Source organism: Phoxinus phoxinus (genome assembly GCF_949152265.1).
Source record: "Phoxinus phoxinus genome assembly, chromosome: 15".
NCBI classification, from domain to species: domain Eukaryota; kingdom Metazoa; phylum Chordata; class Actinopteri; order Cypriniformes; family Leuciscidae; genus Phoxinus; species Phoxinus phoxinus.
Window position 1 is genome coordinate 22,508,723 of NC_136890.1, and position 15,430 is coordinate 22,524,152.

The window sequence follows — 15,430 nt, forward strand, 5'->3', positions numbered from 1 at the left end:
CGACCCCCCGAGATAGTAGAAGTAGGTATCCGGAGGGCAGAGGTTGAGCTGGAGCGACTGAGGGCAGAGCTAGCTAAAGCTGAAGGGGTGGAGGGCCGGAGAGCAGCGGACCACATGCAAGTCTGCAGCGAAGGCCTGATGATGTCCGACCCAGGTGGAGCCGACGGTCCGAGGGAGCCCAGTGTGGCCTAATGCCCGATTTTCCACGCTGGAGTCGAGGGAGGAAGGAGCGCAGGCATAAGAGTCAGGACAATGGGTCCAAGAGGGACAGAGCACTCAGAGGCTGGAGTTGGAGCCACGGGGTCATCACACCCAAGCAGAGTTGGCTCCCAGCAGGTCCTCTGTGTAACCACGGCACTGAAAGTAGGTAGAGGTGACAGAGGGACCGATGGGAAATGACAACTGGGTGGCAGGAATGGCTGAGGAGGAGAATGGAGAACAGCACAAAAATCAAAGCATTCCTGATGGCTGGCTGAAGGGGTGGTGGGAGAGGGAGGCTGGGCGGGTTTAGCAGGACTGAAGACGATATATATTCTGACTAGATGGAAAGGGGACACAAGGAATTGATCTCTCCGCAATCACATAAAATCTCCATTCGGACCACGTTATTTATGAATTGCCATAGTACTTCTAGAGTTACATTTTTTATTCGGCATTAGTAGTTTGCTGTTGTAGTAGTGTGTTCTCCTCAGTGCTCAATTTATTTGCAAGAAAAAAAAAATGTTGTATTGGTATCAATAATATTATAATTTTTTCATGCATCAATATCACTTCATGATATTTAACTCTTCTTGACCTAAACATCTTTTTTTCCCAGGCATTACAGAAATTATAAACTTTCCCCAAAAGTCAGTTGTATTTGTGGTCTTTAAAGACCAGCATTTGTTTGTAACAAATGTTTTGTTCTTTATTCACAGGTGTGGAGGCCAAGAGAAGTGGCACAATTAAAGGGACGTTCTAAAGAAAACTGTACAAAATGGGGCAATGCATATCAAGCTTCTCTCCTTCCATTTGAGACTACAACGAAAGGCAACCACGAGGACGGAAAACAGCTCAGCTGGAGGTGGCGGAGGTGGAGGAGGGAGTGGAGGAAGTGGGGGTAAAGGAGGAGTTGAAGGAGGAGGTGTGCAATTTGAGCAGCAAAAGGGATGGCCAACGGAAACGCAAGCAGTGATGGGCCTGGGAACCCCTTGGCGGCTGTGGTGTCCACAACAGGTGGCATGATGGGTGGAGCACCTTCTTCAGCCGTGTCTACCTATGTAAAACTCGTCCTTCTGGGGCTGATCATCTGCATCAGCCTGGTGGGCAACTTAGTGGTGTCCCTGCTGGTGCTAAGGGACAGAGCCCTACACAAGGCACCCTACTACTTTCTTCTGGACCTCTGCCTTGCCGACACCATCCGTTCGGCGGTCTGCTTTCCCTTCGTGCTGGTGTCCATCAAGAATGGCTCGGCCTGGACTTACAGCGTGCTCAGCTGCAAGGTGGTGGCCTTCATGGCCGTCCTTTTTTGCTTCCATGCTGCCTTCATGCTGTTCTGCATCAGCGTCACACGCTACATGGCTATCGCCCACCACCGGTTCTACTCCAAGCGAATGACCTTCTGGACGTGTGTGGCGGTGGTATGTATGGTCTGGACGCTGTCGGTGGCCATGGCGTTCCCGCCCGTCTTTGACGTCGGCACCTACAAGTTTATCCGCGAGGAGGACCAGTGCATATTTGAACATCGCTACTTCAAGGCCAACGACACATTAGGCTTTATGCTGATGCTGGCTGTGCTAATCTTGGCCACTCACGTGGTGTACATGAAGCTTCTGCTGTTCGAATACAAACACAGAAAGATGAAGCCGGTCCAAATGGTTCCAGCCATCAGCCAAAACTGGACCTTTCACGGACCTGGAGCCACAGGCCAGGCTGCCGCAAACTGGATAGCAGGGTTCGGCCGTGGCCCAATGCCTCCCACTTTATTGGGCATCAGGCAGAACTTGCACAACCAGAACAGACGCCTGCTAGGCATGGAGGAGTTTAAGGCCGAGAAACAGCTTGGCAGGATGTTCTATGTCATCACCTTGTTTTTTCTGGTGCTTTGGTCCCCGTACATTGTGGCCTGTTACTGGCGGGTCTTTGTTAAGGCGTGCACCATCCCGCACCGGTATCTGTCTACTACCGTGTGGATGAGTTTCGCCCAGGCGGGTGTGAACCCCATCATCTGCTTTTTCCTCAACAAGGACCTGAAGAAGGGCCTGCTGGCCCACCTGCCTCCCTGTTGTAGAACTCCACCTCAACTGCCCCGTGAGCCTTACTGTGTCATGTGAAGATGAGTGTTCATTCATAATGTTTTTTTTTCTGTTCTTTCTCTTCTGGATGATTGGAAAGTGGACAGCCAGGGGGGAGGGAATAAGAGGTCTGTAATTATGGAGACATGGACAAACTTTAAGAGCTGTTGTGGCCTTTGATTCAGTTTAAGATGCTTTAAAAGGGTGGATGTCACGGAATAAGCATCTACTGTCACCTTAATGATTTTAAGGGCAAAATGGGCTCTACACTAATGTGTGGTTTGGTAAATCAACTCTTGAACAGGTTTGAAGAACCATATGTTTCGCTTTAGGGTGGTACAAATTCACAAATCAACCAAACTGATGGTCTATTTTATAGTGAATGTATGAAGGCTATATCAAATGGCTTCTTATGATCGATCTCAACAAACATTACCATTTGATTTGGCTCAGTATCTGTATCCCTTTACCAGGATCCTGAGGGCCTCGAATCAAAGATTTGCAAAAATATTCGTATTCATGCCTTGTGAACAGCTGCACTCCTGGCAGAGTAATTTATATTATTTGAACTAGTGATTCAAAAATACTCAACGTGCATGTGTATTACCTTATCTTTAAGGGGAAATGAACTTGAGATTAAACTATTTTTAAGAATGAGTGCCAAGCATTAGCCTCTTGGAATGAATGAGGCTGACAAAAAAAGACAAAGTTCCCCCAATTTATGCTAATTGGTTGGGCTGACTCCTTTCTGTGGCTTCATCAGGCAGGAATTAAGATGCACATGAAAAACAGTGTGTATAAAAAGCAACTTCCAGAACAAATAATGTTGATTCAAAGGGATTGTAGACAAAAGGAGCTGACTAAAAATATGAATCTGTGTGAAATATGGCCTATTCAGGGTTTTAGGTCCTTTCCCTGAGTTTTTTCTGTAATTTATTCTGTTTTTTAATTTGTCTTTTTTTCCTCAGCTCTATTTACTTAATTTATAGAATATTTCATATCATTGCACACAATAACTCATGCCTTTATAATTTCCATAATGAATCTGAATATATGACCATCTTATGATGTTGAAACCAGAAAAGGTGAAGTATTTTATCGTTACTTGTTTTGTGAAGAGACGGATCAGTATTGAATACTGATCTGTTAATGATGTATTTCGGTTAAACCAACCGATCATTTATCCTTCCGAACGCTTGCACAGAAGATGTTGTAGAGGAGAAGTTACATGATCTTTTGTGTTTTGAATTACTTGAAAGAAAGTTTGCTTGCCTGTCGGATACAAAAGGTTTTTAATATGTGATTTTCATACATGTATCTTGGAAAGTGATCATTTCAGACTTTACATTTTCAATCATGTAAGTGACAGGTAGGTTGCATTAGAGGTATTTTAGTTTGCATTTACTGTGTTTTACAGACTAACACAGGATGAATGGATTCTTGGAAAGAAGTTGTTGGTCAGGTATTATTAAGGAACCTAAAGTCTGACAGTGTATCTCGGCCTCCTGTTGACCAGAAATCAAACAAAAATCTGATTTTTAATATTGTAATGAAAATATGAATGTGTTTGAAATTAGGGAAGAAACCCATGTAAGGTGTTAGTGGAATGTTTAGATTTCTTTTTTGAAGTATTCCATTTCATTAGGAGCTAATAAGTGGATGAACTAAATTCCCAAATGGGTTGAGTGTCAAATGAATTTCCCTTAATATTTTGCACACAACTCAAGAAATCATTGATCAGCCACATGATTTCTCTGGCATATATTGACTTGAATCAGAATGCTGACCAACGCAGACAGGACAGATTGTAATATTTCCGTGAATGTTCAATGAGATCTCTCTGTAGGGTAGGCATGCGATTGGTAGGAGTGATCAGACTTTCTTTTTCTGAAACCTGTCATTGCAAGAACACAGAAAAAAACACCTATGATGAACAGAAAAAGAGGAATAATTCTTTCTGTTATCTGCATTTTATGCCTTACTCCATTACCAAGGTTTAATGTTACCAATGCAAGAATGATCTGAAAGCTGTATGCTTCTAAAGACACCAATAAATCATACTAAAACATATGCTGGGGAAAACACAACACTGTGTATTTGTGGATTATCAGTGGACATGTCTCGCTGCCCTTAACAAGCCTCTGGGTTGCGGGTAAGAAGACGCCTGCATCAGCTGCGTTATTGATAACGAATTTACGAACTGCGACATGTGGGAGTGTACAATTTTGCTCAGTTCTCTGGAGAGACTTGAATTTACGAAAACAAAACAACACAGAGAGACACAAATTGATTTTCCGTGGAATTAAAAGGAACTTCTTGGATTCGTAAGGATTTCTTCGAGACTTTTTTCTTCTTCTCGTCTTTGGGCGGGTTTGGGGTGGGGGACAGTATGTGAATGATGGTTTGGGCTATTGTTGTATTCACCTGTGAATAGGAAATCGCTTGGGTCAGTGTTGGGGGTTGGGTGAACCGGATGTGATTTTGTAACAAGCAAAAATGCCTGGTAGAACATTTTTAGTTGCTTCAGGCATCTTATCTTTTGTAAAATAACTGTGAACCTCTGTGTAATTTCATGTGTATTATATGGACAATGCACTAACTTCAAGTGGGGGGCGGAGTGAAGGGTGGGGTTACGACCCTTGATCGTCATCTTTTTACCACGCATGTGTGTGTGAGTGTTTACGCTGAGTATGAGTGTGTGGATGGAACTGGGTACTCATGAGGAGCAAAGCAAAGGTGAAAGGTCAGAGATACACCATTTGATAGGAACCACTCCTGTAGTTGATCCACTAAAATTTCACATTTTCAATGCTTCAAACACAACTGCAAAGACTACAGAGGGCTGAGCCTTAAATTAGACATAATGTTTATTAGAATCAACGTGGAATATGGATCATAACCAACACTCTTCATAAGTTGAGGTTGAGAAAGTTTTATCTAACATATGTCTTAATTTTATTTGCCTTTCTTATTAATTATTGATAGTGCCTGAGTTGATCACAAAATCTTTTTCTGATTAATCGCTAATAATTGCCAAATTATATTATGAATGAGTAAGTGATTTCATCATGTCAGCTCACTGAATAGTAAGCAAAAGCTGCTGTACATAGTGCATAGCAGGACTACACTATAAAAAAACAATAATTCCAAGTTTCCAAAAGCTAAAGAATAAAAATGTGTTTTAAGAGTAGATTTAAAAAATGTCCAATGAAGCAGACGACATCACATGATAAGGTAGACCATTCCTTAAGAGCAATAGACAGCACCTATGTTCATTGAAATTTTAGTTGAGCAACTCAGGAGTTGTTTATTTGTGAATGCATGATGAATGAAGGGGGTAATGGAAAAACTGAAGAAAAAAAGAGAAAGAAATGTGAGTCAGCTTTCAGATATCTTGATCTGTAAATCAACAGGATTTTTTTTTTCCAACATGACAATAAAAGTTTACTTTTGTTGCATTTTTGACTCTTAATGTGGTCTGATTTTTACTCATGCTGTATGAGTTCAGGATTCAGTTAGCAATATTCTTGTTTGATTATTGAAGTCTTTATTCTTTTGTCATAATGTTTGTAACCTCTTTGCAGTGAAGTTTGCCAACTCGAAGACACCTCAGATTCACACGCTTGGATTGTGAGTTGACCTTTGACCTTTATCTACTTGATATTGCAGATTCTCTGCACTGCAGGAAGACCTAAGTCAGCTAAAATGAGAGACTGAACTATATAGGATGAGCATTTCCCTTTCATAGGCCAACAATTTAGATGTGATTATTTTAAAGTCGGCATGAAATCAAAATGTACAATTCTTGTTTTTATATGGAATATTGCAGTAGCCTATTTATTCTAAATGATTTATCTGTGCACATAATTAGTATTCCTTTTTAATTCACGTGCCGTAATTTTGATCAAAATAACTTCCCTTCCCTCTTGCTGCGACATATATCTTTTCTGATGATGTGTTTACTGGCGTGAGGGCGGGACAACCTATCATGACACGACAACTATCCAACCATCCAATCAATTCCCAATGGACAAAATCAAGGCCGCTCTGAATTTTTTTTAGGTTGAGAAGCGTTTCACTTGGATATACTTCCATTTCTTGACGGCTTACCTTTTTTATCAGATTAACAAATATGTTCATTCAGGTTCTCGCTCTGTTACTTCTTTCCAATTTGGGTGATTTGCAACAATGTAAATATTTGCATGAGCATTTAATAACATACGATTGTACCAGGGTGTCAGTGACAGGGAAGTGTTCAGCAGCATGCGGTGGATGAACATTAGTTCACCCGGCGTGAGATTGGCCATGGTTAGATGCCCAGACCATATGTGTAAGGTCAGCTGATTAATGTTAGCCAGTCTGCGCTTTGTGAGATTTGATCCACAGCAAATCCAATAAAGGGAACCACTCGCCCACGGCAACCACAGCATATCGGGATGCTATACGGCATAGTTTATTGTAGAAGCTAGGTGGACAAAAGAGCTATGTATGTAAAAATGAACAGAATGACAGCAGGAAGGAATGAAGATTTCAAGGGACGAGGAAAGACGCTGGCCTGGAAGAATCTCTCCTCATGGCAGGTTAAAACTGAGCGTCAGCAGCCCTCTCCCATTCACCACACAGATGTGTTATTTATTGCTATTTTATCTGTAGGCTACATTACATGTTCAGTAAAACAGCCTTGTGTTTCAATGTTTTACATTTGTCGCAATAATGATGCACAACATCCTTCAATAACTAACAAAATACATAGCTTTCACCCAATTCTAAACATTTGCCAGTCACAAGGTGAGCTCGTTTTCTTTATTCACAAACGTAGTTCTTTTTTTTTAACTTTTGAGCTTTTTAAGATTTGTATTTTGTTTAGACTACATCTCCCTTGTTGCCTTTTCATCTGTAAATTTTGCAACACATTGAACCAAAGGTGTTATGAATACAATAGCACCATCTGGTGGCAAATATAGTATTGTCTCAATATATAGGTATGGTAAGCAGCATTCAGTATTCTTGTTGACAGAATCAATACTCCACTCAGTATCAAAAGTAATATTTTTATTAACTGAGTAAAAGAACAAACGCATGCATATTCATTGTGGTTAAAAAAATATTTTATTAAAACAGTCCTGAAAATGGATTGAAACAATTTATATTAATTGAATTAATAAAAGCCATCATACATCACAATAGTCACTACATGAAGTTAAAATCTATTTAAAGTACATATACACAAATAAAATAAATAAACAAATACAAAAATACATTTCATGAAATGTGTTAAAAATCTTGACATATTGATGCCTGCCATTGTGTCCGTGCTTTTGTATGAGCTGGATTAAAACAGATATTTCCGGCAGTTCTTCACTCCACACTTGCACTCAAAATGGAGCCGCTTGATGGGTGATCCTTCAATTCCAGCCCGACTGAAGTCTGTGTCCATTTTTTTACTTTCTGAATCTACTGGATCAACTGCAGCAAAATGAGAAGTATTAGGGATTTACAAAGTTATATAAAATATAATTTCCCCAACATTATCATATTAACAGACCCACCCCCAAAAATGGTATAAAAGGGCAAATAAAACAAATCTAAATCCTACTGGTCATCTTGTAGTCAAAAGTGAGCTCTTCTCCTGCTTTGATCCCTCGTTTTGCAAAGAATGCAATTCTGGGAAGTCGCTCATCTAAGTTCTCAACAAAAACATTATACACCTGCAAGTTTGGATCGCACTGGAAAAACAATGGTAAATATTTATTAATTGCATGCTTTGTGAAATTAATTACTGTTATAATGTTAACTTGCACAACTAGCACACTGCAAAAAAATGAACACATTCACTTTTAGAAACATTGCCCAGACTTGGCAACTCGCTGCATTAAAGGATTATTTAGTTCACTGCCAAAATATTTTTTTGCTGATAATTTACACAGCCCGATGTCATCTAAGATATCCATGTCTTACTTTCTTCAGTCGAATAGAAATTAAGGTCTTTGAGAAAAACATTCCAGGATATTTTTCTACACAGAATGGACATCAATGGCAACCATCTATCCCAATGTTCAAAGAAGTTTCAAATGTCCGTCTCGGTGCAGCTTCAAAGTCTCTACACGATCCCAGTTGAGAAATAAGGGTCTTATCTAGCGAAACGATCAGTCATTTCCTAAAAACATATATACTTTTTAACCACAAATGCCTGTACCATCTCTGGTATTACGTCATCACGTTGGAAAGGTCACAATTTTTTTTTTTTAAATTAATTATTAATTAAAACAAAGATGTCGGACGATTTTGAAGTTGGAGGAGAAAATGAGATGGAGTTTTTCGCCCTTCCCTACCTTTTTGAACCGGAGAACACAGACAAATAACTTAGATAGATGACGTGACGCGTGAGCTTTCCAACGTGAAGACGCAATGCGCGGCGCATCTCCGAGATGGTACCCGACGGACATTTGTGGACATCGTTTTGCTGGATAAGACCCTTATTTCTCGACTGGGATTGTGTCGAGCATTTGAAGCTGCATTGAGACGGACATGACATTTGAACATTGGAATATTTGGTTGGCATTGAAGTCCATTAAATGGAGAAAAATCCTGGAATGTTTTCCTCAAAAACCTTAATTTCTTTTCGACTGAAGAAAGACAGACATGGATATCTTGGATGACATCGGGGTGAGTAAATTATCAGGAATATTTTTTTTAAAAGTGAAATAATCCTTTAAGGGTTTTCACAACACCTTTAAAATGTTTATTCTCTTAAAATTAGAAGAGGTCTATAATGCTAAATGTACTGGGTAAACATCAAATATAATAATTTTTATTTAATTAAAATATATACTTTCAGATTTTCAGCAGCCAGTCACATGATCTTTCAGAACAAAATTTAAGGTATCCTTCATAAAATAAATAAACTTTCAGAATAAATGATACCTCCTATAAATAAATATCGGAATTTGTTCCAAATTACTTGATAGACAGCTCAGATGATATGTACAGCTAGTTAGTGCTCACGCTGTGGTTGACAAAGTGAGAGACGTTTCCATAATGAGCTGCATCGATGGTGTAGACGTCCTCCACATAGTCCAGATCAAACAGGTAGGTGACGCCTTGCTTATCGTAAACCACTCCTCTCCTCTCTGCTTCCTCTGTGGTGATGATCTGAGGCAATACACAACTGACAGCAGGTCAACATTCACAATAAAAAAAAACATAAAATAAACAGGATTCACCTGTTCAAAGGGGTCTAATGTTGTTTCGGACACCACTGACTTTCATTGTATAGACAAAAACATTCTTCAAAACATCCTTTTTTCATATTAAGTAGATTATATTTGAAAGATTTAATTATAATATTTTGCATGTTCACACAGGAATGACATTTTTGGGTGAACTATCCCTTTAACTTGCTTACCTCTCCGAGATACTCCATAACAAAGCTGTTTTTGTAAATCCTCTGTAGCGTCCGCACTCCCCACCCTCTGCCATTTGCTGTTTTGAAGATGCACAGATCATACTGAATACCTCTCTGCACAACCCTGTTAGCGCAGTCAGGACCACATCGGCACATGGAGTTACACTCGTAGATGGGTACCCCGGGCATCACTTTCACCTGCCTGCTGACATTATACGCTCTCCGATGCTTCAGCAGCCCTGGACAGCAGCCGTCGATTGGCTGAGAGAGGCAGTCATCACACTCACAGCCCACGGTCACTCTATTCACATCCACTCCTTTCCCTAACTTATTGTCATTAATGTAGGTGAAGTTTTTAGGGGGTCCGTCCAGATCGACCTCATTACAAACAAATATGCGGCCCTTGTGCCTGCAGGTCTGGTTCATGAAGCCTTCCCATTTTTTAAGCTTGATACGTTGCTTGGCCTTCTGGAGGAGGAAGGACACAACGGGGGTGCTCAAAGATGCTGAATCGAGCGGTTCATTGGCCTGAAGCAGAGCTTCCTTCATGTCTTTTCGAAACTGGTGCAAGAGTATTGGGCATTTAAGGTTTTTAAGAGGCTCCCATGTGTTTTCTGACTCCACATAGCCCCTCCACTTCACCAGGAAGAACTCTCGACCCTGAACAGGCATGTTTTTAAAGGTTACAGTGACATGAATCATGTAAATTGGAAATATAAAATATTGATAAGGAGAAACAGTTGGAGCCACAAATGACTAGATCACAGTTGTACATGCAATGCATAATTAATAACTCACCTTGTGCTTTTTGTAGTTGCACAGATACTCCACTTCATAGTCATTAAAGTTGTTCTTTGTCACACTCAGCTGTTCACAAACTAGTCTTTCTCTGCGGCACAGAGCCTGGAGGTCCTCCCATGAAAGTTTACAAGACATCTTGCAATCTTAAATCATATGTAAGGGGCTCCATAATGTATATTTAAGAAACAACTGCAACCTATTGCGCACGTTTGTTGATTGTTATTTATAGGAAACGTGCATTTAAACGGCAATGTTCGTCACTATTTGAAGAAAGCAAAATAAATCCTACCTTTCAAACATTGCGCCATGTTCGCCTGAATCAATCACCTCGCTTCAGTCGCCTCGCCCGCAGGCTGGATTCCCAATACCGGATAATTAGAATATGGAATACCTGTTGATGATTGGTCGACTTGTAGCTGAGAGAAGAATACCTAATGTTCATTGGCCAATCCCGTTGACACAAAACCATTACACTATGTATTTATGTCTAAGCTGTCAACAACTTAATATCACAAATTGTTAGCGAAAACTCGTATTTATATCATTGTTATTTATTTTATTTACTATTTACTATACTAGTACTATACATTACAGAATATAGGCTAATCTTGAAAAATATCTCACTCCTTACTGAAAGTTATTTTCACTTAATATTTTCACTTGTTTTAATGAACAAATCGTGAAGTTGTTTTCATAGAAATTACATCAGGAAATATTCAGTATGAAAATAAATCTGTACATTACACATCCATATCAAAAACGCACATTTTGAAGCTGTTATGTTTATTTTTAAAAACACATGTTTAAAAAAAAAGAGACTAGATAAGAACGTTTGGGTTATTGTAGACCAAAACGTCCAATATTGTTAAATTATGTTTACCACAGGCCTTATTTTAATCTTAAATAATAATAAACAAAACAAAAAAAAAAAACGTATAAAACCGCAAACATCTTGAGGGAACCACTTTAATTCCGGGTATTGACGTCACGCCTAAGGCAGCTTCTGTATCAAATGTAAAAATTTAGCTTTATTTATTGGGAATCACTAATGCATTGTGTATTTTTTATTTTATTTAAATTTAGGCCTAGCCTACTATTAATAGTGAACTGCAGGTACAATTAGAGATTTTTTTTAAACTACGCTGGTAAGTTTACAATTCAAATGGCATTTAGTTTCCTGGGCCCCATGTGGAGTCATATACATAAAAAGTGGAATAAACTATACATGTATACACTTTTCTCTAAACAACAGTAACATCACCACTGTCAATATGGTTAATTTCAGCACTGACAGTAATTGTCGGCAGCTCCACAGTCATGGAGTCCACAGGAGGTGTAATATGTACTTTCTCCATGTTTGTTGCAGTTTGTAGTCTGTGCTGTAAGGGGAAAGGGAAGCGGTCCAGTGGTGCGTGTTCAATTTTACAGAGGCTGTCTTCACTGTCGCTGTTGTATCCGAGGTTAGAATGGCATGCCTCGTCCTCTTGAGAGGAGAGCTGCACAGCGATTGGCAGCTCGTCTTCTGTCTGAATTGCCTTTTCATTGAGAACTCTTATGACATCAATCTCCATTTCTTCACCCTCGCCATGACAGGGTTCAACTTTCCGGAATGTGTGATGTGCAAAGAGGCTGATGCAGAACATCTCCACAATTACAGAATAGTGGTAGATTACTGGTAGAAAAATGAGAGAAAATCATTAAATTAAAGCAGAGGTATTCCAGTTTCCAGATCCCAAAACTTCTGGAAAATTATATTTATTTAAATTATTATATTATATTTCATACATTGAGAACGAAACAGGTCAGAGAAGGGAGGAGTGCAGGGGATGACATTCAGCGCACCCATGGTCTCCAGAATTCCACTCTGTAGTCCACAAAGGACCAGGACAACAATTATGCAAATAAATTTGGCTCGAAGACTGTATCCAGGCAATGCCTTTTTTGAAGCTTTATAAAACAGCAAGTAGCCATAGAAGGACAGGAACGTGGATACGGCAATGATGGCATTTACATACACATTGGGATTAACCGAATTCACCTGAGAAAGAGATTACAAAATCACATAACATAGTTCAGAAAATAAGCCAAATCTGCCCTGCAAAGAACGTGTTTTTTTCCCTAAACCAGTTTGAGGTGCAAACCCCGCCTCACCGCGCTGATTCCAAAGATTTCATTGGTCATGTCAATCACGGTGCTGATTGCACAATACTGAAACAAATTCTAACCCCTAACCCTAATAAGAAATGCTTCTTGAGCACCAACTCAGCATATTAGAAAGATTTCTGAAGGATTATGTGACATTGAAAACTGAAGTTGGGATGCTGAAAATTCAGCTTTGTCATCACAGGAATAAATCAAAAATATATTAAAATAGGTAAATAGTTATTTTAAATTGTTATAATATTTCACAACATAGGTTTTGCTGTATTTTTTATCACATAAATGCAGCCTTGGTATACGCATAAGATATATTTTCTTTCAAAAATACAAAAAAATCATAATGATTCCAAACTTTTGAACAGTACTCCAAATAAGGCTTTTTTAAGGAAGCAGCTTGAATGGGACTGAATATTCAAGAAAAATTGTGCGATCTTGAAAAATTAGGATTAAAATCGGATAAATAAAAGCTTCTCTCTCAATAGGCCTATATAAATATTACACTAGCAATGGCGTATTGTACTTACATCACCGTAATCATATTGTTCATTTGTCCAGAGGACAAGAGTGAGGAAGAACAGGATTGTCCTGACCACAGAGAGCTGAAGAACAGCGGCCATCATCCACCCCACACTGGTCCTAATGGAAAAAAGGTTATGAAACAGTCCAGTTATTATAAATTACGTAAGTTAAAGATATGCAGGTGTATGTGTGATTAAGTACTTGTTGATGTCAAAGAGAGGAAGACAGCAGCAGCAGCAACAGGGGAAGGGGTTTGGAGACACCTGCTCTCCTGCTAATGCCTCCAGCATGCGGGTCTTTCCACCGAAGAAGTCTTTGATAAGACCCATGAACTTCAAGAGTGTAATGGAGTGATATCTGCCAAGAAATTTAAAAACAGTCCATACAGATATGACTGGCCATTTGGATCACTATTGTGCAATTATATTACAAAACAACAGTGTTAGTCAAAAGTCACTTACAGAGATGCAATGAAATTGCACAGAGATGAGGAGCGTGGAACATATAGCGCAATGATAGACGTCATCCCGAAGACCTTTTAAAAGTACAAAATGTTACCAAAAAGTAACTAAAGGAAATGAATGAATTGAGTGAGAAGGTGCTGCTTTACTGGATATATCCCCAGGATCCACAGGCAGAGATGCCTGCGCCGCTGAGAGGAGACATGACGCAGAAAAAAGCCGATCTCCTCCAAGAAGAGAGCAAGCAGCAGCACAGCAAACACAGCAGGAAGGAGAAACAGCCAGAGATCGTTCTTGATCGCTATGAGCACAACAAGCAAAACCACATTCTTAAAAATAAAGCTTCCAATAGGAGATTTTCAAAGCAATGCCACAGAAGAACCATTTTGAATCTTTCAGTGTTCTTAAAATAACTATTTTAAGAAGAACATTTTAATAGTCTATAAGCTTTTTCCACAACAAATAAGTGAAATGGAAAGGTTCCATGGATGTTAAAGGTTCTTCGTTGAACCATGGATACCAAAAAATAACCTTTATTTTTGAGACTTAAAGAGACATATCATTTCCCATCCTGGTATCCATTCATTGTGTCTAAAATGGACATAGTTCCATAACTCAGAGGCACATTTTTGACAGGTTTTAGGGTAATAATTGAAACAAGTGAAAATGAAGAAGGAAAATGGGGGTACAATGCTATAGATGACTCAAATAGCTCTGTAAATATTGGTGTTGGGTTTATCCAGGGAAAATTACATTTAACATTGTAACACTGGTTATAGCAGCAAACCGCAGAGCTTGGTTTGATACATCTACTTTCTTCATCATCTTGTGGTAAACCTCTTACCTTTAAAGAAATCAGATGACAAAGGGATCCCACCTCCCATGAATGTGCAGTTGTCTTTGTCCACCCTCCTCATTGTTCAGTGAAATCTGAAAGACCTACGAAACACAAGAAGTTCGATAGGGAGCCCTCAGATGTCAGGATCCAAACAAGTAAACACACTTATTTGTTAATTGGGTGCAAACCCCTGTAGAAATAGTGAAAGATTTAGAGAAATAGGCAATTGTGTATAAATACTTAATGCCAAATCTATACTAATGTGGCTTCTTATTGCCTGAGGGATGTCTTTCTGAGCTCACTTATTAATGATTGACTCAAACACAGGTAGGGCGCAGGTAGAGGGCCAAGTCCATCTTCCTGCAAGTCTCAGACAACCTTGCATTATTTATGTTTGGAAATACAGTAGGCCTACATGGGAAATGTATTATTACAGTTCTTAACAAAACAACTATATTTGAATGACTGATGAAATGTATCAAACAGTCCTCTGTCTGTAATGAGCCATTTTACAATTTACTTTAAATCAGGCTTATTTCAGTAATTGGTCATTCATGTTACACACAGAAAAAAAGTGTCTGGTTACTAATTAGGCCTGCTCGATTTTTTAAAGGAATTATAGCCCACTTGATAAAAATGAATCTAACATGAATAAAAGTTGACATTTTGAGTCATAATCTAATTTTGGAGTTAGAGGAGGAACCTTCGATCGTTATATGAGGCTCTGTTCTTTCTATTGATATATAGCATGTTCAGATATTCATACAAGAAAGAATTCTGGGGGGCATGAACATTGTGTCAACATTTAAAAGAATGCTGCAACTAAAAAAACGCTAGCTGGGAAAAGTAAATAAATAATCTTTAATCGGGATGCGACCTGTAGTGCGTTTGAGTGGGGGGCTTTTATTTTAAAATCCATTATTGGAGACAAATCCGGAAGTCAAACGAGAGATGCACTTCGTAAACATTGAGG

The 15,430-nt window shown here is 39.2% G+C and overlaps 3 protein-coding genes across 5 annotated transcripts; 1 reads left to right on the forward strand and 2 right to left on the reverse strand.

Annotated features, from left to right (window-relative positions):
* The first annotated feature begins 1,073 nt into the window (after positions 1–1,073).
* On the forward strand, positions 1,074–5,724 carry gpr173 (G protein-coupled receptor 173). Its single transcript, XM_079637486.1, has one exon. It carries the CDS (start codon positions 1,149–1,151, stop codon positions 2,310–2,312), a length of 1,164 nt encoding a protein of 387 aa, XP_079493612.1. The 5' UTR covers positions 1,074–1,148; the 3' UTR covers positions 2,313–5,724.
* A 1,606-nt stretch (positions 5,725–7,330) lies between these two features.
* suv39h1a (SUV39H1 histone lysine methyltransferase a) lies at positions 7,331–10,932 on the reverse strand. Of its 2 annotated transcripts, none has more exons than XM_079637710.1 (6): positions 10,769–10,932; positions 10,477–10,622; positions 9,679–10,338; positions 9,279–9,425; positions 7,870–7,999; positions 7,331–7,739 (listed from the first exon to the last, which is right to left on the reverse strand). In XM_079637710.1, the coding sequence occupies exons 1-6, from the start codon at positions 10,785–10,787 to the stop codon at positions 7,606–7,608; spliced, it is 1,236 nt and encodes a 411-aa protein (XP_079493836.1). In that variant the 5' UTR covers positions 10,788–10,932; the 3' UTR covers positions 7,331–7,605. The 2 variants fall into 2 exon arrangements, with proteins under 2 accessions (XP_079493836.1, XP_079493837.1); XM_079637711.1 differs by having other exon boundaries at positions 7,366–7,739; positions 10,477–10,614; positions 10,769–10,829.
* Positions 10,933–11,426: 494 nt separating this feature from the next.
* On the reverse strand, positions 11,427–15,207 carry LOC307011244 (organic solute transporter subunit alpha). 2 transcript variants are annotated; one of them, XM_079636684.1, is made up of 7 exons: positions 14,464–15,207; positions 13,769–13,920; positions 13,620–13,693; positions 13,360–13,515; positions 13,164–13,275; positions 12,265–12,517; positions 11,427–12,151 (listed from the first exon to the last, which is right to left on the reverse strand). In XM_079636684.1, exons 1-7 carry the CDS (start codon positions 14,534–14,536, stop codon positions 11,721–11,723), a joined length of 1,251 nt encoding a protein of 416 aa, XP_079492810.1. In that variant the 5' UTR covers positions 14,537–15,207; the 3' UTR covers positions 11,427–11,720. The 2 variants fall into 2 exon arrangements, with proteins under 2 accessions (XP_079492810.1, XP_079492811.1); XM_079636685.1 differs by lacking the exon at positions 13,769–13,920 and having other exon boundaries at positions 14,464–14,574.
* Between the last annotated feature and the right edge of the window lie 223 nt (positions 15,208–15,430).

What these genes read in the sequence shown, in the direction of transcription:
- suv39h1a (XM_079637710.1), bottom strand. An exon ending in GCAACTACAAAAAGCACAAG is followed by an intron (nt 10,339 to 10,476) that starts GTGAGTTATTAA and finishes ATGCCTGTTCAG; the next exon opens with GGTCGAGAGTTCTTCCTGGT. An exon ending in TTTTGACTACAAGATGACCA is followed by an intron (nt 7,740 to 7,869) that starts GTAGGATTTAGA and finishes ATTTTGCTGCAG; the next exon opens with TTGATCCAGTAGATTCAGAA.
- LOC307011244 (XM_079636684.1), bottom strand. Translation starts at nt 14,536, where the DNA reads ATGAGGAGGGTGGACAAAGACAACTGCACATTCATGGGAGGTGGGATC. An exon ending in TGCAATTTCATTGCATCTCT is followed by an intron (nt 13,516 to 13,619) that starts GTAAGTGACTTT and finishes ATTTCTTGGCAG; the next exon opens with ATATCACTCCATTACACTCT. An exon ending in TGACCTGTTTCGTTCTCAAT is followed by an intron (nt 12,152 to 12,264) that starts GTATGAAATATA and finishes TTTTTCTACCAG; the next exon opens with TAATCTACCACTATTCTGTA.
- gpr173 (XM_079637486.1), top strand. Translation starts at nt 1,149, where the DNA reads ATGGCCAACGGAAACGCAAGCAGTGATGGGCCTGGGAACCCCTTGGCG.